This window comes from Hyperoodon ampullatus, assembly GCF_949752795.1.
Source record: "Hyperoodon ampullatus genome assembly, chromosome: 2".
In the NCBI taxonomy this organism is placed as follows: domain Eukaryota; kingdom Metazoa; phylum Chordata; class Mammalia; order Artiodactyla; family Ziphiidae; genus Hyperoodon; species Hyperoodon ampullatus.
The window spans coordinates 69,086,396-69,108,970 of NC_136915.1; the positions used below are offsets into that span (position 1 = coordinate 69,086,396).

Genomic DNA, 22,575 nt, shown 5'->3' on the forward strand with positions numbered 1-22,575 from the left:
GAATTGAAAGGTTATAGAGGACTTCCCTGGTGGCACAGTGGTTAAGAATCTGCCTGCCAGTGCAAGGGACACAGGTTCAAGCCCTGGTCCGGGAAGATCCCACATGCTGTGGAGCAACTAAGCCTGTGTACCACAACTACTGAAGCTGTGTACCTAGTGCCCGTGCTCCACAATAAGAGAAGCCACCGCAATGAGAAGCCTGTGCACCACAACAAAGAGTAGTCCCCGCTTGCCACAACTAGAGAAAGCCCGCGTGCAGCAACAAAGACCCAACGCAGCCAAAACTAAATGATAATAAAAAAAATAAATATGAAAAGAAAGAAAGAAGGGCTATAGAATTCAAACTTCCCACACTATGCCAATATTTTGCCCTGTTTATTTGATATTTTATTTGATACAGCTTAAAGGGATTCTTATCTTTGAAGTTTTTCTTAACTTCACACCCTATTGTGTTCCCTTGTACTAATCCCTCATACATCACATGTAGATATTGATAATGTATCTGCCGTATACCCTACGATGACTCACTTCTCTTCTTACTTTTCTTTAATCAAATTTCAGTAAGCTTTTTACTCAGGCAATATATTGTGACATTATTTCACTTGATGGGAATGCATTATTTATACTGCTTACTAGGTTTTCTCTAATCTTTTTTCATTAGCTCAAGACAAGGTAATGCTATTTGGTGCTATAACAACCATAAGTACAAAGGTAAATTCAAGCCTTGAGACCCTGTAACAATATTCCATTTTGAGGGAGTATGAACCAGACTATGAATCATAATATGTTTATATTAATTTCTTAAGTTATAGAAATATAAACACAAAAAATGTTAAGTTATCCTAAGGAATTAATAGACTCTCTTTGTCTCCCCCTGTAATTCTGCTAAACTTAATAAGGAAAACATGGATTTTCAGGACCCAATTGATATGAGAGGTGAGGGAAAATAAAAAAGCTTGGTATGATGACTCAAATATGTCTGGTCTGGGCCGCTGAGTATGTGACCCTGTTTACTGAAATCAGGAGAAAAAAAAAGGTATTTTTCAGGAGAAAGGATGAACTTGTACAATCTCAATTTTAGTTTCCTACAGTACATTCCCCTTCTGGTAGATGGAGTTGTAGATACAAATTTGGAGGTCAAAAACATCTGCTGAAACCAGAAGAATAGATGTGGTCACTCAGGGAGAGCATGTAGGGTAAGAAGACAAGATGGCCAAGGAAAAATGCCTTCCTTGCAGAACAAAGTTCCTACAGAGTAGCAGTTAGCAAAGATGTGGAGAGGTAAGGAAGTGCTAACTAATGAAGGTTGATTGCCATTTGGCTCTACAAGGATTGAGTTATTAGCCGCTGCAGCTGCTGAACTTTAACATCCTGAAAGGAGGCCAGGGGAGAGATCAGGAGTGAGGTACTCTGTGCTCTGGGAAAACTGGCAGAATAGGCTTTCAGATAGTTAGATATTTTCAGGAGAATTTTCTATGAACCTGGATTCTTGCATCTTCCCATAGTTGGAAAAGCACCAAAACCATTAATGAAGATATCTGTTCCTCATGACTAGCAGCAACCTTCTACTGAGATACGTGTTTAGTTGCAGGTACCCCCTTTGCCAAAATCACATAGATACTGACCTTCCCCCTTACCTTTTCTGAGCAGTTACTCAGAGCTTTCCAAGAGGCTGTCTCCTGGGCTGTAGTCCTCAGTAAGTCCCCCAGTAAAACTGAAACTCAGAGCTCTCATTTTGTGTGTTTTTATTTCAGTCGACAGTTTTGGTGACCACTAAGGGACTCAGAGCAGACTTCTCTCCTTTGCCTGAACTTTATGTGGATCTGGATCCTTGGTACCAGAAGGGCCTCTTGTGCTTGTCTGCCTCCTTGGTGAGCCCAGAAGAATTTGAGTAAGCCTCTTCTGGTTCTTGGCTCTCCTAATTGTTGGTTGATGAGCCTAAGTTTTGTTTAGAGGTATATAACAGGTACCTGGCTCTCCAGTTGAAAGATACAGGGATTTGCTCAGTTGAAAGACACTGAGTGGTCTGGACTGGGTGATTAGGTGGGAGGCTGGCCTAACACCATTCCTAAAAGAAGGGCATTAGAAAGCCAGCCTTCAGCCAAAACAATCTTGAGGGAAAAAAACGGAGCTGGAGGAATCAGACTCCCTGACTTCAGACTATACTACAAAGCTACAGTAATCAAGACAATATGGTACTGGCACAAAAAAACAGAAATATAGATCAATGGAACAGGATAGAAAGCCCAGAGGTAAACCCACGCACCTATGGTCAACTAATATATGACAAAGGAGGCAAGGATATGTAGAAAAGACAGTCTCTTCAATAAGTGGTGCTGGGAAAACTGGACAGCTACATGTAAAAGAATGAAATTAGAACACTCCCTAACACCATACACAAAAATAAACTCAAAATGGATTACAGACCTAAATGTAAGACCAGACAGTATAAAACCCTTAGAGGAAAACATAGGAAGAACACTCTTTGACATAAATCACAGCAAGATATTTTTGACCCACCTCCTAGAGAAATGGAAATAAAAACAAAAATAAACAAATGGGACCTAATGAAACTTAAAAGCTTTTGCACAGCAAAGAAAACAATAAACAAAACAAAAAAACAGCCCTCAGAATGGGGGAAAATATTTGCTAACTAATCAACGGACAAAGGATTAATCTCCAAAATATATAAACAGCTCATGCAGCTCAATATTAAAAAAAAAAAAACCCAATCCAAAAATGGGCAGAAGACGTAAATAGACATTTCTCCAAAGAAGATGTACAGATGGCCAAGAGGCACATGAAAAGCTGCTCAATATCACTAATTATTAGAGAAATGCAAATCAAAACTACAGTGAGGTATCACCTCACACTGGTTGGAATGGGCATCATCAGAAAATCTACAAACAACAAATGCTAGATAGGGTATGGAGAAAAGGGAACCCTCTTGCACTGTTGGTGGGAATGTAAATTGATACAGCCACTATGGAGAACAGTATGGAGGTTCCTTAAAAAAACTAAAAATAGAATTACCATACGACCCAACAATCCCACTACTGGGCATATACCCTGAGAAAACCATAATTCAAGAAGACACATGCACTGCAATATTCATTGCAGCACTATTTACAATAGCCAGGTCATGGAAGCAACCTAAATGCCCATCAACAGACGAATGGATAAAGAAGATGTGGTACATATATACAATGGAATATTACTCAGCCTTAAAAAGGAACAAAATTGGGTCATTTGTAGAGATGTGGATGGACCTAGAGACTGTCATACAGAGTGAAGTAAGTCAGAAAGAGAAAAACAAATATCATATATTAATGCATATATGTGGAATCTAGAAAAATGGTACAGATGAACCGGTTTGCAAGGCAGAAATAGAGACACAGATGTAGAGAACAAACATATGGACACCAAGAGGGGAAAGCAGGGGCAAGGGTGGTGGTGGTGGGATGAACTGGGAAATTGGGATTGACATATATATACTAATATGTATAAAATAGATAACTAAGAAGAACCTGCTGTATAAAAAAAAATAATAAAATTAAATTAAAAAAAAAGAGAAATCCAGCCTCCAACTAACACCCAATCCAGGTTATGTATATACAAAACTTATACTTACAAGCACCAACTTAATTGGGAATTAAAGGAAATCTTGCCTCCAAAATGGCCAAGCTGGGGCTCTTTCATTGCATATGCAGTTAAGTTCAAGAAAGCCAACTTGATAAAATATCCTTTCAGGGGCTTCCCTGGTGGCGCAGTGGTTGAGAGTCCGCCTGCCGATGCAGGCGACACGGGTTCGTGCCCTGGTCCGGGAAGATCCCACATGCCACGGAGCAGCTGGGCCCGTGAGCCATGGCCGCTGAGCCTGCGTGTCCGGAGCCTGTGCTCCGCAATGGAAGAGGCCACAACAGTGAGAGGCCCGTGTACCGCAAAAAAAAATCCTTTCAGAGTTCTGATCCTAAGGGAAAGTCCTTCTAGGAGAAGCTTGCATTTCTCTCTCTGTGTCTTGAGATGTAAATGTTCTACTAGGGCTCTTAGAAATTCATGTCTTATCTAGACCATCTTCAGTTCCTGAGACTGAGAATAAAAGGGGGGGTGTGGAAGGCCTTTTTAAACTCAAACGAGTAAACTTAACTTATTCCAATTGTTACTTATGAACTAGTGAGTTTTATATTATAACACATGATTCATGACTAAGTTTTAAAATCTAACTGTGAGATCTCTCTGTGTCTATACGGATATATGTATGTCTGTGTGTATGTTAGAGATATGGTATGTCTCTACCTCCAGATGGTATTACCAAAATTAATTTGCAAATGAGTTCTATTTAATTGACTTAAAGGAAATTAAGTGCTTATATAAATTCTCAGAAATATAAAAGAAGCTAACCCAAATGAATTTCAGGTTCATGTGAACTGGGAAATATTCAGTATTAAATTAATATTTGGTATTAAATTTAGTTTAGTTAATACAGACATGTCTTTAGAGTCATCAACAGTAAGTATAATAGTATGATTGTACCAAGCTTTACTAGAAGTCAAATAAGATCTTACTATATCTGGTGCAAAGTTTGTCAGCTTTACCAAAGTTTGTCAGCTTTTTTATTTACCAAGAAAAATAACTTTGTATGATGAAGTTTTTAATAAGTAAGTTAAATATAAATGAGTTAAGAACCTACAGGTAAACTCTTTAGGAATAATTATGTTTTAGGAATGTCTACCTAAAAATAGCCTCTCCAGATTTTGCTAACTTGAAACTTCACAGTTTTGCTAAATTAAGTTAAATGATGGAAGTTTATTGACTATCTAGGTCATTTCCAAATAAAATGATACTGAAACATTAATTACTGAACACTGGCTTTCTTTTACAGAGAAACTAAAGGTATTTAAGGACTATTAATAAATATGTTTGGTGCCACACTGAGACATTTTCTATAAGAAAGCATGTTTTTAGACATTATAAATAGTGTTTGCCAATCTACAGAATCGTAATGTAAAATTTCCTAAGTGCTTACTTCTTTGTTTTCACTAGAAATTAAGATTTTTAAGAGTTGAGAATTCTAATTAAAATATGTACTTAAAGCTAATAGAAATAATAAGGGAAATATCTCACTATGCAAGGAAAGTAAGAGTTGTGTTTTCAGTAAAAGAAGATATGAGGAATGGAAATGCATTTTGTTAAGGGAAAATAAAGTAATTTTTTCTTAAAGCTGGTTATTTCTGAATAAGAAAGAAAATAAGGGACAAATTAATATGGGTATAGCAAGTTGTGGAAGGTTCCTGGGGAAGAAATTAAAAAAGAATCCTTAGAAAGGAATCCTTTGTGTGGTCAGGACTGACTTAGATTAGAATGAATTTAATTGAGTAGATACATTTTAAGATTAAAGGTAAAGTGGTGCAAAACTTGAATTTGGTTTTCTCTCTCTGTGAAGAAAACAAAGTTCTCTTAGAATGTTGATCTGCTTTCAGTAACATTGTAAAGTTTCTTTCCCTTTTTATTTATTTATTTTTGGCTGCATTGGGCCTTCGTTGCTGTGCACGGGCTTTCTCTAGTTGCAGCGAGTGGAGGCTACTCTTCGTTGCGGTGCACGGGCTTCACATTGTGGCGGCTTCTCTTGTGGAGCACAGGCTCTAGGCTCACGGGCTTCAGTAGTTGCAGCACATGGACTCAGTAGGTGCAGCTCATGGGCTCAGAAGTTGTGGCTCATGGGCTCTAGAGCGCAGGCTCAGTAGTTGTGGCGCATGGGCTTAGTTGCTCTGCAGCATGTGAGATCTTCCTGGACCAGGGCTCGAACCCCTGTCCCCTGCATTGGCAGGCAGATTCTTAACCACTGTGCCACCAGGGAAGTACCTCTTTACCTTGTTAGTAATGTATCATAACTTTCTGAATTTGTCTTTGAAATCTTTCTTTCTTTATTTAATTTCAATTAATTAATTAATTTTTTTTTTTGGCTGTGCTGCATGGCATGCGGGATCTTAGGGATTGAACCCATGCCCCTGCAGTGGAAGTGCAGAGGCTTACTGGACTGCCAGGGAAAGCCTGTTTTTTTTTAAGAAATAATTTTATTTAATTAATTAATTTATTTATCTTTTGGCCTCACCACGCAGTATGTGGTTTCTTAGTTCCCCGACCAGGGATTGAACCCGTGCCCCCTGCACTGACACTGCAGAGTCTTAACCACTGGACTGACACGGAAGTCCAAAAAAAGATATTAAATTAATTTGGTTTATTTGGTATGTTAAATTACATGGGAAGCATTGTTAAATGAGTGATAAATCTTCCTATGTTATAGGGGTAAATATTATTAATACAGGTATCCTAGAAATTATATGGAATTCCTAAAAATCTGGTATGTCCTGGCAAATTGTTATCAGTCATAATTCTAGTTATCTTAAAATGTTGTATGTCACAGCAGTAACCAAGCTTCTTTGTCAATTGCATTGAAATAAGATCTTTAACTATGCCTTTAAAAATTTTTTGTCATTTATAGACAGTTATTGTTGTATTGATGTTTTTGCAAAAAAATAAAACTTCGTCTTCAAGATTCATAGAAGGGACTGTTTGACAAGTACAGGTTTCTGATAAATTTCAGATCATACAGCTGAACTGGGTAAGGAATTAAAGAATTTTAATGGAAACCCTGATGGCTTCATAAAACTGTTAACAAGAGATCAAGGATTAGTTACATAGGACTGAGTGAACTGCTGAATATGGTTATAATTTTTATGTTTTAAAAAATATTTTGTCTGAAATGTTACTAGCTTTTACTCTGTGTTTTCCAGATATAAGGAAACATTTCCCCTTAAGCTAATTATGGCTTACAGCAATTTGGTAAATTATATCCTTGTAAGCAGAATTGAAACTTTTATCTTTTCTCTCTACCTCATCCCTCCAGAAATTGGAAACTCTTAGGTTCCCAGCAGATTTATCAGGTGAAAAATGAAGGCCACCTCCTGACAAGTGCAGGAATCTCAAGATATCTTGGAAGCTTCAAGAAGAGAGGAATTCATTCAAATTTGTTGATATCACAAGTGGAATTGAGTTATTAGCCACTGCAGCTGCTGACCTTTAACACACCCTGAAAGGAGTTCAGGACAGAGATTAGGAATAAGACTCTGGGAAAACTGGTAGAACAAAGCTTCAAATAGTTAAATATTTTCAGAAGAAATTTCTTATAAACCTGGATTCTTGTGCCTTCCCATACTTAGAAAAGGACTAAAACCATTTATGAAGATTATCTGTTCCTCATGACGGGCAGCAACCTTCTACTGAGATGTGTGCTTGGGTGCATGTACCCCCTTTGCCAAAAGCACATAGATACTGACCTCCCTCTTACCTCTTCTGAGCAGTTCCTCAGAGCTATCTGAGATGCTGTCTCTTGGGCTATAGTCCTCAGTAAATCTCCAAATAAAACTGAAACTCAGAACTCTCAAGTTGTACGTTTTTATTTCAGTAGAAGCCAAAACAGAGGTGTGATTTAAGAATAAGATGGTCAATGCAGTCAGATATTCCAAAAGGTGAAGTAAGACTGAAAAGTGTTAATCATATCTGATGATTAAGTGCTGACCATAGTAAGAGCAATTTCAGCAAAGAGTGAGGGCAAAGTCTGATCACAGTGAGTCTAAGAGCAAAGGGGGAATTGAGGAAATGCAGCTAATTCAAGACTGTTTTGCTTTGCTGTGAAAATGCAGAGGTGACTGCAGGGGTGGAGGGGTGGAGGACTTGAAAACAATGTAAAAGATTTGGGCTTTTGACCATCAGTGGATGGTACCAGGTGGGGAGATGAAAGACGAGAGTCAACAGGTAGCTTAAACATAGAGATCCTCAAGGAATGAACAGATCAGCTCAAGGGTCAAATAAAAGAAGAGATTTCTTCAGAGTTTGGAGAAGGGAGGTGGGTGGAATTACAGACAAAGGGTAGGAAATTGAGGGAGTTCAGGAGTCACACTGAGTGGCCTCAATTTCCTCTGTAGAATAAGAGACAGGGTTTTCTACAGAGACCAAGGAGGGCGGAGGTGGAGTAAATCATCTTGGGAGAGTGCTGAACGTTTGGGAGAGAAAGATGCCCAGGAAGAAGTAAAAAGGATTACTGAGAGTTGCTGAGGGCTTGGCTGAGGGTGTTTAACTATGAATTCAATGTGGCACTAATCTCAAAACTTCTCCTTCCAATTCTGCCTTGCAGGGTGTAAGGTACAGAGAAGGAAGATGGAGATTGACTTCCACTTAAATTCCTATTCCCAATGGCCCAGACATACAGTTACGAAGGCATGTGGCCCAGTTGTGTGTGAGTGCTGACCACACGTTTATGACCACCACCAGAAGGGCCAGCATGTTTGTATTCTAAGATGTGTTCTGTAGAATCAGAATACTAAGGCTTTTATAGAAATTGAGTCATTTAAAAACAAATTTTATTTATTTATTATTTATTTTTGGCTGTATTAGGTCTTCATTGCTTCGTGCGGGCTTTCTCTAGTTGCGGTGAGTGGGGCCCACTCTTCATTGAGGTGCAAAGGCCTCTCACTGCGGTGGCTTCTCTTGTTGCGGAGCATGGCTCCAGGTGTGCGGGCTTCAGTAGTCGTGGCACGTGGGCTCAGTAGTTGTGGCCTGCGAGCTCTAGAGCGCAGGCTCAGCAGTTGTGGCACATGGGCTTTGTTGCTACAGGGCATGTGGGATCCTCCCGGACCAGGGCTAGAACCTGAGTCCCCCGCATTGGCAGGCGGATTCCTAACCACCGCGCCACCAGGGAAATCCCTAGACATTGAGCCATTTTTAAAGGAGGGGAAAGAAGCCAGGAGATGAGAGGAGGGAATGGGCTATCGACTGAAGAACCTGCACAACCTAAACGTTTTGAGTTAAGTTTCATTCGGAGACCTTACTGAGCACTGTAGCGGAGGAGAGCCTCTCAGATAGCTCTGAGGAACTGCTCAGAAGAGGTAAGGGAGGAGCCAGGATATATGGGTGTTTTTGTTGGATAAAAACGTGTTATGGAACATGAAAAGATTACTGCTAATCACAAAGGACAGACGTCTCAAGTTAATGATTGTAGTGCTTTCCTATGTAGGGGAAGATGCAAGAGTCTGAGTTCACTGAAATGATTCCTTAGACGTGCATCTTAACTATCTAGGGCCAGTATCCAAATCACAGAATGCTTCCTTGTTTTCTCCATCCTGAATTCCCCTCAGGGCACACCATCCAGGGCAGCTGCGATGGTTGATGGCTTGATCCTTGTAGAACTGGAATGGTAGGCAACATTCCCCTTCCTCAGGGTCCAACTTTACTTCTCCCTGATCCATCCGGAGGGCAGGTAGCTGCTCGGCTGGTTGCAGGTGCAGCTCCTCTCAGTGGAGGAGGGACCTGAGCAGGCGGGGCCTGGCGGGAGCGCCTCTGCCATTGGCCCAGCCCAGGCTGCACCTGCCCGGTGCCGGCAGGCCCTTAGCACAAAGTCCGGGGTCCCAGGCCAAGGAGGTAGCAGTCCGTGGCAGCGCAGGTGGGTCCCCGCCCTCGGCCAGGCAAGATGCCCCTGGGGCTGCGGAGAAAAAAGAAATGCAATACCAAGGAGACCTCCCGGCTGGTGGAGGGCGAGCAGACGAATGCGGCTGGCGGCAGCCTACCCAGCCTCCCGGCGCCCACCTGCAGGCTGGTTTTCCACACGCAGCTGGCCCACGGCAGCGCCACGGGCAGAGTGGAGAATTTCTGCAGCATCCAGGAGCTCTACGCCAAGATCGCGGGCGTGTTTGAGATTTCGCCGTCGGAGGTAAGCGCCGGGGGCTGGGGCTCAGCCTCTCGCCGCCTCTCGCCGCTTCTCCCACCGCCCCGCGCAGGCTTAAATTGGCTCCGGCTGGTTGAGCTGCGCTTCCCGGATCCCGACGTCGGAAGAGGGGTGGGGTCCGCGGCTGCGAGCGCCCCATGGGGAGAGAGAGGGCCTTACAGGGAAGGGAAGAGGTAAGTCCCAGGACTGGAGAAAGTCACGTTCTCCAGGCTCGATCTGGCCTCTGGGAAACACGGGACGACCTTTCTTCCTCCTGCAAATGAGCATGCTCTAGTAACCCGAGATTCAGCAGCTTCGGCGCCTTCCCAGCGTCGAGATCTGGCTCGGCAAATTAACACCCTTCACTTTGTCTGGACTTTGCTCTCCTGCTTCCTCTGCAGGGCTGAGCGGGCCACGCTGAGCATCTCCGGGATTGACGGGCTAGGGGGTGCCTTCCGGGTGATACCAAACCAAGCCCCATTTTGACCCGCATATGTCATGTCACATGTCATCAACACTTTGGTATTTCCGGGAAGCTTATTATTCCAAGGGCGGATAACTAAGAGAGTTATACTAAACTATGCGGGACTAGTTGACAAAAATTTCAGAGGGGAAAGCCCCTCTAAATTTTACCCCATATCCTTGAAAAGGGACTGAAATTTGCTTTTATTAGATCGATAGCACGTGTGCCAGGAACTGGAGTTTGTTATAGGGTGATTTCCAAAGCCCTAGTTTAGGCGGATATTTATGTGAGCACTTTTTTTCATACTTACCCAAGCTAACTGCAAATGCAGGTGTGAGAAGTCAGTCCAAGAAAGTATTTTGTCCGTATTTCAAGGAAAAGCACAAGACCTTGTTGCCCTGGACTCCTGGGAGTGCAGAGAGCTGCCTTTGGGTGGCACAGAGCAGCATTTGGCTATCTATTCTTTAATGTTGTTTATCAGGTCAGTTCAAGTGAAATTGAGGTCAAGACAAAATTCCAAGAGGAGATGAAAGAGATCTTGAAGCTAACCTTTTGTTCTTTCAGGGTTCCCAGGCACTGAGGGGGCAAATCACAGACCCATTCTATGAATTATTTAGATTAATATAGAGTATTAACGATAATACTTCACGTTTGTATAGGACGTTTCAATTCAAAAAGCCCTCTTGCAGGAAAAATATTATTTGATCTTCTCTGAGAGAGGTAGGTGGCAGAGAGTTCATTGGGTAGTTAAGGACAGGATTTGGAGACTGACAAACCTCACTGTGGATCCAGGCTCTACCACTTACTAGCTGGGTGGCCTTGAACAAGTTTAACTTGTCTCAGTTTCAGCCATTTGTAAAATAGAGATAAGGATATCTACCTTGAAGGGTTATTGTAAAGACTGGAGTGCATGTGTAAACCTATCAGATTGCATTGGTGTATGGTCAGTGCTTTACAAATTGTAACTAATATCATTAATACCTAATATCATTAATACCTAACAGTTAAATGAGTGGGCTGAGGTACAATGTGTCTGGCCTTTGGCCAAGGTCACCTAGCTAGCAACAAAAAAGCTGGGCCGTTATTTTAAACTTGGATCTTCTTGTTTCTAAGCTAAGTGAGCTTGTTAGCATTCTTAACTGACAACTTTAAATATCTGTCCTGTAACCAGGGACTCCAGATTTATTTACTTTGCATTAAGTCTTCCTCATCATAATGGGATACTATTTTGAGTTCTAGATGCATGACTTTACTCAATCCACTTAATCCCTGAGAAGTATTATTATTATCCGTACTTCACAGATAGGAAACTAATGCTTTGAGGTTCAGAAAATTTTCAAAATTACATATAGTAAGTGGCAGAGCCTGTGTTTATTTAATTAATTAATTTATTTGGCCACGCTGTGCGGCATGTGATATCTTAGTTCCCCGACTAGGGATCAAACCCATGCCCCCTACATTGGAAGTGCAGAGTCTTAACCACTGGACTACTAGGGAAGTCCCAGAGCCTGGGTGTAAACCCAGGTTTTTTTTTCTGGCTCCAAATTCCATGAAGTTATATTGCTTCCCAAGTTTTCCAGGGTGTCTCAGCAATAACTTGGCAACCATGTTCAGCATTTTAAGTTTGCAATGTGCTGACTTGCATTAAAATTTCAAGATAAACATTAGGTATTTTGATGTGCTTTATCAAAGTTCATAAATTTTTATAACCCTAGATATATATATTAGTATGTTTATGCATATAATCAACATTAGTGCAGGTTTTCCATCTAGACTAAAAAGAGTTAAGTATATTCAGGGTAAAGTATTGATCATCATAGTATATGTCAAAGTATCTCAATAGTTACTTTTTTAATGAATGAATGAATTTATTTTTTGGCTGCATTTGGTCTTCATTGCTGCACACGGGCTTTCTCTAGTTGTGGCAAGCGGGGGCTACTCTTCGTTGCAGGGGCGCGGGCTTCTCATTGCAGTGGCTTCTCTTGTTGCAGAGCACGAGCTCTAGGCGCGTGGGCTTCAGTAGTTGTGGCACGCGGGCTCAGCAGTTGTGGCTTGCGGGCTCTAGAGCGCAGGCTCAGTATTTGTGGCGCACGGGCTTAGTTGCTCCGCTGCATGTGGGATCTTCCCGGACCAGGGATTGAATCTGTTTCCCCTGCATTGGCAGGTGGATTCTTAACCACTGTGCCACCAGGGAAGTCCCAATAGTTACTTTCGAAACGAGTAATTTATTAAAATAAAATGTACACTAGTGAGATCCCATTTCTCATCCCATTCCCCCAGTAAGAGGAATAGTGGTATACACTTTTGAGATGTCAGTGGGGAAAAAACAAAAAATTTCCCCCCTTTATATGACTGTATCAGAAGTCCTGCCTTTTCTCTAGAGAGGTGGCTATAAGGATACAAATAGCACTGTATGAAGAGCTGTACTCTCTCTGCTAAGGAAAAGAGGGAAGGAGTTGGCCTGACCTGATGGCAGGGAGTCTGTAATGTGCCTCTGGCTGTGCGAGGCGTTTAAGACTACAGGGTGGTCATTCCATCCTCACCATAGCACTGAGGCAAGGAGTCTTCTCATTTTGCAGTTGAGCTACATGAGGCTCTGAGAAGTCAAGTAGCTTGCCCAGAGTCACTGGACTCGTGTGGGGCGGAGTCGGGATTCGAATCAAGGTTTCCTGGTTCCAAGTTCATTACATAGCAGCTGTGGGATTCTTGGTAACTGTATTCAGATTCCAAATACAAACCCGGCAAAACTTCTTTTTTAAACAAACGATCTTTTCAAGTAAAGCCTCAGACTCAACCACCGAAATACTTACTACCTCAAAAAGATGCTGTAGTGAAACTGATAATTATGGATTTCACCTATTTCCTGGTTCCTGAAGGAGGAAGTTAACGAAACCTATGAATCACTTGCAGGGTGCAGTCTGTAATCATTACCTTGAAACAGATGGCCAATTATGCAAAAATCCCTTACAGCTGATATCATTTTTCTAAACAGCTAAATGAGCAATTCAGCAAAAAGAAAAAAAGTAAATCTTATCTAAAAGAACAGTTAAAAGAACAGTTAACTCATAAATGCTGGGTCGGTTTTACAAAACATTTGATACCATCTTTTAAAATATTCAGGATTCAGGGACTTCCCTGGCGTCCATGGTTAGCACATCGCGCTTCCACTTCAGGGGGCATGGGTTGGATCCCTGGTCAGGGAACTAAACTCCTGCATGCCGTGCACAGACAAAAAAAAAAAAAAAAAAAAAAAAGAAAAATTTCAGGATTCATGTATGAGTTGATTACTAAACTCTTGAGCCATAGTCATAAAATTTGTTGAAGGGGCCTTTTGAATATTTTACTACTGTAATTGTTTGACAAGTAGTTTGTGTCATGACATATTTTCTTAATTCTCTATTATGTGGAAAGATTGTGGGGAAAGAGTGAATTTGAAAGAGTTTATTAAGAAATCACTTTTGTAGCTAGATACTTGTCCAGAAGCTGAAAACTCTATAGATTTCAGATATTAACTTTGATTTGGTTACATTAGTTTGTATATGTTGTAATACTAAGTAATTCATTGAATGAATGGATCAAGCAAATACAGCCCCTTCTCTCTCAATACATAGAGTGGTCAAATAAAGCAGTGTACTGGGGAAGCACAAGAGTCAAGAATTGTGATTTTAATTTCAAGCCATATGTTCAACATGCAATTATGTTATTTCTCTTAAAACCAACAACAACAACAAACCTTCTCTTGTCACCTGCCCCCATCTCTTTTGCTATTACCCCATTTCTCCTTTATAGCAAAACTCAAAAGTTTCTGTCTCCAATGAGATATATTCTGCATCTCATCTCTCTGCTCAAGACTGATAGCTCCTCATCTCACTTAGAGTAAAAGCCAAAATCCAATGATGCTTACAGGTCCTGTGGCCTCTCTAACATGCTCCAGCTAGTCTGGCCTCCAGGCTGTTCCTTGAACTCTGAAGCCTTAGGGCTTTTGCACTGGCTGTCTTCTCTACCAGAACCTCTCCTTGGCAAAATGCTCTTTTTTTTTTTTTTTTTTTTGGTTACGCCTTGTGGCTTTCAGGATCCTAGTTCCACGACCTGGTATTGAGCCTGAGCCCTCAGCAGTGAAAATGAGAGTCCTAACCACTGGACTGCCAGGGAATTCCCAGAATGCTCTTCCTGAAGTTTGGTCTAATGTCACCTTCTCAGTGAGGCTGGTACGGATCATCCCATTTAAAATTACAGCACCCCCTAGGAACAAAACAAACAAACAAACAACAAAAAGAAAAAACAAAACCCCTCAAATTATAGCACTCCCTATTCCCTTTTTATAAAAAACAAATTTATTTATTTATTTATTTTTGGCTGTGTTGGGTCTTCGTTGCTGCGTGTGGGCTTTTCTCTAGTTGCAGTGAGCTGGGGCTACTCTTTGTTGCGGAGCATGGGCTCTAGGCACACGGGCTCAGTAGATGTGGCTCGCGGGCTCTAGAGCGCAGGCTCAGTAGCTGTGGTGCACGGGCTTAGTTGCTTCGTGGCATGTGGGATCTTCCTGGACCAGGGCTCGAACCTGTGTCCCCTGCATTGGCAGGCAGATTCTTAACCACTGTGTCACCAGGGAAGTTCTTATCCCCCTGTCTTGACTGATATAAATGACTGCTGCTCCTTTTACCAACCACAGTTTTAGCTTTGACAGTTTTCCCCACCTTGAGATAGTTTTATTAAGACACTGAGTCATAGACTTGTCCCCAGTTCCTGACAGCAAACCTATGCTGTCCTAACATCACCTAACACAAGCCCAAATCTTTTCTAATGCCCTCTTACTCAGACCCTCCCCCACGGTTCTCCATGGTGTGCTGTCTCCCTTGTTGCAAGGAACAGTAAACTAGAAATGAGAATTCCTGGTGGTTTTTGGCTGGAAGGCATTGACAGTTGTCACTGCTGGATTTCTACAATGCAGATTCTAAATGGAACCCTGAATATGGTTTCCCTGATTCCACCCATCCTCTATTTTTTAAAAAAAGCAATTAATTCATTTATTTTTGGCTCTGTTGGGTCTTCATTGCTGCGTGCAGGCTTTCTCTAGTTGCAGTGAGCAGGGGCTACTCTTTGTTGTGGTGCATGGCCTTTTCATTGCAGTGGCTTCTTTTGTTGTAGAGCATGGGCTCTAGGCACGCATGCTTCAGTAATTGTGGCACGCAGGCTCAGTAGTTGTGGCTCGCGGGCTCTAGAGCATAGGCTCAGTAGTTGTGGCTCACGGGCTTAGTTGTTCCGTGGCATGTGGGATCTTCCCGGACCAGGGCTCGAACCTGTGTTCCCTGCATGGGCAGGCGGATTCTTAACCACTGCGCTGCCAGGGAAGTCCTGCATCCTCTATTTTAATATTGATTCTCAGATCATACCAATCTCAAAAACCTGCAAGGCTCCCTGTTACTTACTGTCATATTCCTTTTGGGCTGCTATTAAAAAAATACCACCAACTTGGTAGTTTATAAACAAGAAAAACTTATTACTCACAGTCTGGAGACTGGGAAGTCCAAGATCAATGTGCCAGCATGGTTACCTCTGGTGAAGGCTCATTTCCTAGTCCACAGCTGGCACTTCTTTCTCTGTCCTCATCTGGTGGAAGGGACTAATGGTCTTTCTGGAGCCTCTATGATAAGGCACTAATCCCATTTATGAGGTGTCCACCCTCATAATTTGAGCAATTCCCAAAGGCCCCACCCATTAACACTAGGATTTCAACATTTGAATTTTGGGGGAGGGGACATAAACATTCAGACCATAGCACTTACAAATAACCCCCACGAGCCAGACAACGTCTCCTAAGTCCTGCCTGCCTCTTTAGTCCTGCCCTGTGCCTACTGCTCCAGTCTCATTTCCTAACAATCCCCTTTTTATTCCAGAATGTTTAACTGTTTCATTCCTCTATGCATTTTCTCATGATGTTCTCCCTTCCTTGTTCTGATAGCTCCTACCCACCTCTCCAGTCTCAACTGTCACCTCCTCCAGGAAGCCTTCCTTGTGAATCTGCCAATCTAGATATGTTTAATACCCAGTACTGCATGATTTTAACATAGCATTAGCACACTGAATTGAATTTAGTTACTTATCTCTTACTGAGGGCTGGGAGGGTTTTTTCCCTTAAAAATCTCATTTCCAGAGTTCTTAGATGGCTTAATTGCACCATAAAAGTTTAATAAATAAAAGTAGATGGTGGATCCAGTAGGAGATGAAGCTGAAGATGTAAACAGTAGTGAGACTACAAATGTCCTTGAAGCTATATGGGTTCTATTCTGTAGGCAGTAAGAGTAACCCAAGTATTTTTCAGCAGGGGAATGACCCGTGACTGGTGTTTTATAAAGTTGAAACACAATCGACCATCCCTTTGCTATGCTTCCTTTATAAAGTTTAGTTTAAGTTAAGTAGGATGGTATTTTCTGGAATTGCACAGTACCATCTGAGAAGTTCTAAATATACTACGATCATTATGTGTGCTTACTACCCCTCATGAGCATCAGCCTCTGTTTTCTATGAAAAGCTCAAGTAAAAAACAAAACACCAAAAAATCCCCCCTAGAACCATGACTCATTTTGAGAAGTGGGAGGGTAGTCTCACCAGCTGCCTTATAGACCTCATTGCTCTCAGGAAGATAAGAAATGGGTAAGACTGTTGATTTGTGTGCTGGAGATCCCCCAAAGTAGGTGTGTGAACAACTCTAGAATCAAGTCTGAACCCCTCCCCAAGCCTCTGCTACCTCATAGACAGATGGTGGCCCCTTTGCGATCCCTCACCTACTCCCACCCCTCCAGCCATCCTGAGTGGACATGGGAGGCTCTTGTAGTTTGTAAGAGATGGAGACACTCAGGTTACCTTGGACAACGTGTATGTATGTATTTGTTAGGATGTACGGGGAGGTGAGGAAGCCCAGGATCGCCTCTGTAGCTGGGTGGTCAGTTTCCGTGGACAGCTGGAACATCACTCATGCTGTCTGGGTGAAAGCAGTAACTTCAGACTCTGGAGAACCAAGAGCAAGTCCAGTTGCTCTTCACCTTCCCTCTCTACCTGTCTCCCTACTTCTTACTGTGTTCTTGACTGATTCCCTCTTTTTATCCTTTGACTTTTCTCCTTTAAGGCCCCTATTGCCTCCTCTCTGTCTTTTAGTTCTTTGCTTCTGTACTTTCTGTGCGCCCACTCTGTCTCAAACTTGAACTCCCTGAGAGTGAGTCTCTGTTGTTGAGTCAGTGTACAGGACAGGTGGGGCAGGCCCCTTTGGCTTGTGGGTCAGGGCTCGTCTCTGGTCCAGTGTGTAGGTGGTACTAAGGCAGATGAACAGTGGATAAGGAGTCCTGTTGGAGAGGACAGTGGGCAGGACAGATAGTCTGAGACTTCTTGAATTAGGGATGTGGCACACATCTTCCACGGCCTGTACAGAGCATGAAACTATTCTTGGTTCTCTGACATTTATCTGTTGTTCTTCTCTTTACCTGGAAATCTTTCCCCTGTTCTTTCCCTGTTAATTTTTTTAAAGGATAAACTGAGGCATATTTAAATTGAGTATATTTGAGCAAAAATCGATCTGGGCGGTGGCAAACCAGAAGGGGTTAGAAGTGCTCAGCAGACAGGAGTTAGAGGCAAGGTTTTTATAGAGGAGATGTGGAGGCAAAGCAAGGAAGTTATTTGATTGGCTCCAGCTTAAGTGGTTGCCTTATTTGGGAAAACCTACTTGGCTGTTTGTGATTGGTTGTCCTTTAGGTTTCTTAACGTTGAGGCATTTGCTGGCCTAGGTTTTGGTTTGCTTACCTAGGCTGCCAAGTTCATTAGAACCCTCTCAGTCTAATGGCCTCCTTTTAAAATTAACAACTCCTACTTATGCTCAGGACTTGTGAGTCAGTACTCCAGGAATGCAGGTTTCTGGGCCCCGCTTTTATGGATTTGGGCTAGGGCCTGAAAAATGTGGTAATTTAACTTTTCCCTGGTGTCCCTAGGCAGTTGGTCTGTCATCTGTTGGCAGATATGTTTTTGGGAACCACTGGATTAAATGAGAAGATCCAAGGTCTTTTCCAGTATGAACGGTCTTCCAGAGCTTGTGCACTCAATTAAAAATATTAGAGTGTCACTTTTATGTAAAAAGTATTGAAATACATACAAATGTTACTAACTGCCTGTCTCATGGAGCTTACAATGTATAGGAGTGGTGGTAAGAGTAAACTAAGACATGTGAGTAAACAAGTATGTATATGCTGATAATACAAGGTGGAATACAAAGGATGCTGCCAGAGATACCAGATATGCAGGTAGGGATATGGTAGGCAGAGATCAAAGAAGAGTGAGATGGAATTTGATTGAGAAAATTGTGGCAGAGCCCCAAAAGTATTGAGCCGTGTGTACCTTTACTGCTCAATGTACATACCTAGCATGTAATTTTGATTCCACAAATGCAAAACTGTAATTATACAGGAAAATGTGATAACAAACCAGAATAAAGAAAATGACTTCAAATCAAAGACTGTTTTTTTAAAAAAATTATTTATTTGGTTGCGCTGGGTCTCTGTTGCAGCAGGTGGGCTCCTTAGTTGTGGCTCAAGGGCTCCTTAGTTGTGGCATGCATGTGAGATCTAGTTCCCTGACCAGGAATTGAACCCTGACCCCCTGCATTGGGAGCACGAAGTCCTAACCACTGTGCCACCAGGGAAGTCCCATATATATATATATTTTAATATTAATATTAATTTATTTATTTGGCTGTACTGGGTCTTAGTTGCGGCACACGGGATCTTCATTGCCGTGTGTGGGATCTTTAGTTGCAGCATGCGGGATCTTTAGTTGAAGCACATGGGATCTAGTTCCCTGAAAGGGATCGAACCTGGGCCCCTGCATAGGGAGTGTGGAGTCTTAGTCAGTGGACCACCAGGGAAGTCCCCGCCTCAGTGTTATTAATTGTAACCTTCCTCTCAGGTCCTCCTCTTTCTTTCCACCTGTTGGCTCTCAGTTAGTGAGCATATCCATGATGTTTGACCAAAGACCACCAAGGGAAAATGGTTTCTGTGGTTTTGTTTTATTCATTCACTAAATTTCCTAGCAGAAATTACTCTCTGTGAAGCAGAAGTCCACAGAGGAGCTACATAGTAAATGTTATTTAAAACCAATTTTTATTTTATTTTTTTATTTTAATTTTTTTAGAAATTGGTGTCTTTATTTTTTTGGCCATGTGGTGCAGCATGTGGGATCTTAGTTCCCTGACCAGGGATTGAACCTGGACCCCCTGCACTGGGAGCACGGAGTCTTAACCACTGGACCGCCAGGGAAATCCACCAATTTTTATTTTAATTGAAAAAATAATATATGTACATAGTAAAAAATTTTAAAAAGTGGGTAACCACTTTTTTTTTTGTGGGGAAAAAAGTGTGAACCACGGTTCCCTAGTCCTCTTTCCCCAGAAGCATCTGCTTAGGCCACTTTCTTGACCTTCATTACAGAAAAATTAAATTTGTGAATTTATGAGTGTGTGTTTGTGTGAAAGTAAATGCATATCTGTGTAAGTGTAAACCTCCCTTCTACTTTTAACAAATTAGGAGCATACCATGTATCTGTTCTATACAGTTGGTAGTAGCAGAAGCAAAGAAGCGGACCTAAGAAAAAAACACTGAAGCCTGGGGATGACAGAGTCACTGGGGTCCTTTCAGGGTCACAGAGGGCCATCAGAATGTCCTTCATGCTAGGAGAGCTGATACTGTGTCTTTAATGGCAATGAGCCAATTTTTAGTAATTTCTAAGAAGTCTGTCTTCTGAGAAGGTTTCCTGTGCTTCTTTTGTTTCCCTGTGTTTCCTTATAATAAATCCCCATCACCTAAGGTAACCAAAGGTGTTCATTTTTTTATTGAAGTATAGTTGATGTACACTATTATGTTTCAGGTGTATAACATAGTGATTCACAATTTTTAAGTTATATTCCACTTATAGTTATTGTAAAATATTGGCTGTATTCCTGATGTTGTACAATGTATCCTTGTAGATTATTTATTTTATATATAGTAGTTTGTACCTCTTAGTTCCCTATCCCACTCTTCCCCTCCCTCTTTCCCTCTCTCTACTGGTAACCACTAGTTTTTTCTCTATACCTGTGAGTCTGTTCATTTTTGTTGTATTAACTAGTTTGTTGTACTTTTTTTAGAGTCCACATATGAGTGATACAATACAGTATTTGTCTTTTTCTGTCTGACTTATTTCACTTAGCTTAATACCCTCCAGGTCCATCCAGGTTGCTATAAGTGGCAAAATTTCATTTTTTATGGCTGAGTAGTATTCCATTGTGTGAATATACCACATCTTCCTTATCCATTCACCAGTTAATGGACACTTAGGTTGTTCCCATTTCTTGGCAGTTATAAATAATGCTGCTGTGAACATTGGGGTGCATCTAAAGCTGTTTCTTGAAACTATGTATTCAGATAAAGTAACTAACAAATACCTTTGGGCTAGATACTTGCTGAGATAAAGAAAAGAGGAAGCCAACAAAGAGTGGATGACTGTCACTGTTTCTCTGGATTGGGATTCTAAAAACTGCTTTTTTCTCACTGTCTTAGAAACTCTAGCCTTTCTGTTTGGGGTATGCTGAGTATTTTGAAGTTTTGGTGATTAAAATGTGGAGTAGGAAGTTGAAGCTTGGACATGACTAATACCAGGGAGGTCCTATGGCTTCTACAGATAAGCGAAAGGGAAGAAGGGACCTTAGACCTTGTCAGTGATAGAATATTTGCCTTTTAGGAACATATCTGACCCCCAGTTAGTAGTGGCTAAACAGGCCCAAGACCCAGCATTCAGAAAGTGTATTTGCTATTGTATAAAAATCTCCCTAGAGATAATCAAACCACGTGTAGAGGAAGAGTTCCAACTTAAAAAAAAAGAAAGGCTAAAATCCAGGATCTACATCTCAACCTCTACAGGTTCTTAAGTTACAGTGTTAACTTTAAGTGGTCTTAAAGGGATACACAGTAACAAGGTTGAGGAAATGATAATTCTGTACCCATTCCTGGAACAATTTACATGTCCATATATTGCATTAAGTAGTAGCGTTTGTAGTAGTGTTTGTGTGATTGATTGGCATTAACAACATGTTCTTCATGATCCAGGGCCAGAATGTAACTTGAACCTCCTGAACCTTTTTACATTTGATACTAACAGTGTGTTCTGGGTGTAGTTAGGTATTAGGTACTGATCATGATTTGTTACTCCCTTTCTCCTTCTGTATTCTTTTTTTAAAATTCATTTACTTTTGGCTGTGCCAGGTCTTCATTGTGGCATATGGGATCTTTAGTTGCGGCATGAGAACTCTTAGTTGTGGCATGCATGTGGGATCTCGTTCCCTGACAAGGGATCAAACCTGGGCCCCGTACACTAGGAGCATAGAGTCTTACCCACTGGACCACCAGGGAAGTCCCTCCTGTATTCTTTATACTTCCCCCTTCCTATCTTAATTTTCCTGCCTTCTGTAAAGGTAAGTGGGGGAGGGAAGCATAGCTTGAGCATTGAGAAGGGAATTATTGTTGAATACCTATCATTACCACTTAACCTGTGCTACCTTGTTTGAAATAGCAGTTCTTAACAGAACCCCAGAAATGGCTGTGATCAATAGATGAGGCAATTGGAGCTCAGAACAAAAATAAACTACTCTGGCTTTCCTGGTGGCGCAGTGGTTAAGAATCCGCCTGCCAATGCAGGGGACACGGGTTCGAGCCCTGGCCCAGGAAGATCCCACATGCTGCAGAGCAACTAAGCCAGTGTGCCACAACTACTGAGTCCGCGAGCTACAACTGCTGAGCCCGGGCACCACAACTACTGAAGCCCACATGCCTAGAGCCCGTGCTCTGCAACAAGAGAAGCCACTGCAATGAGAAGCCTGCGCACCACAATGAAGAGTAACCCCTGCTCGCCACAACTAGAGAAAGCCCATGCGTAGCAACAAAGACCCAATGCAGTCAAAAGTAAATAAAATAAAATAAATTAATTAAAAAAAAGTAAACTACTCAAGGGACTTCCCTGGTGGTCCAGTGGTTAAGGCTTCGCCTTCCAATGTGCACGGGGTGTGGGTTCGATCCCTCCTCGGGGAACTAAGACCCCACATGCCTTGGGGCCAAAACCAAAACATAAAATAGAAGCAATATTGTAACAAGTTCCATAAAGACTTAAAAAAAAAAAGTAAACTACGCAAATCATGCAGTCCAAAGAGATATCTTCTATCTTAGGTTTGTCTGACTCCAAAGCCCATGTTCTTTCCTTTACACAAGTGGTTCTTAACCTTATTGGACCCAAAGTTCCCCTGTAATAACAAATATTTTGTGGCACCAATTTTATTTATCCTGAA

At 41.7% G+C, this 22,575-nt stretch overlaps 1 protein-coding gene across 1 annotated transcript in view; it reads left to right on the plus strand.

The window, feature by feature from the left end:
- Window positions 1–9,509: 9,509 nt before the first annotated feature.
- The window catches only part of GIPC2 (GIPC PDZ domain containing family member 2), a gene marked incomplete at its 3' end in the record, with an annotated part of 90,676 nt that continues 77,610 nt past the window's right edge, over window positions 9,510–22,575 (plus strand). Inside the window, exon 1 of the mRNA XM_079724997.1 lies at window positions 9,510–9,766. Within this exon, the coding sequence (XP_079581123.1) occupies window positions 9,527–9,766 (240 nt within the window). The 5' untranslated portion in view covers window positions 9,510–9,526. The remainder of the gene's footprint in view (window positions 9,767–22,575) is intronic.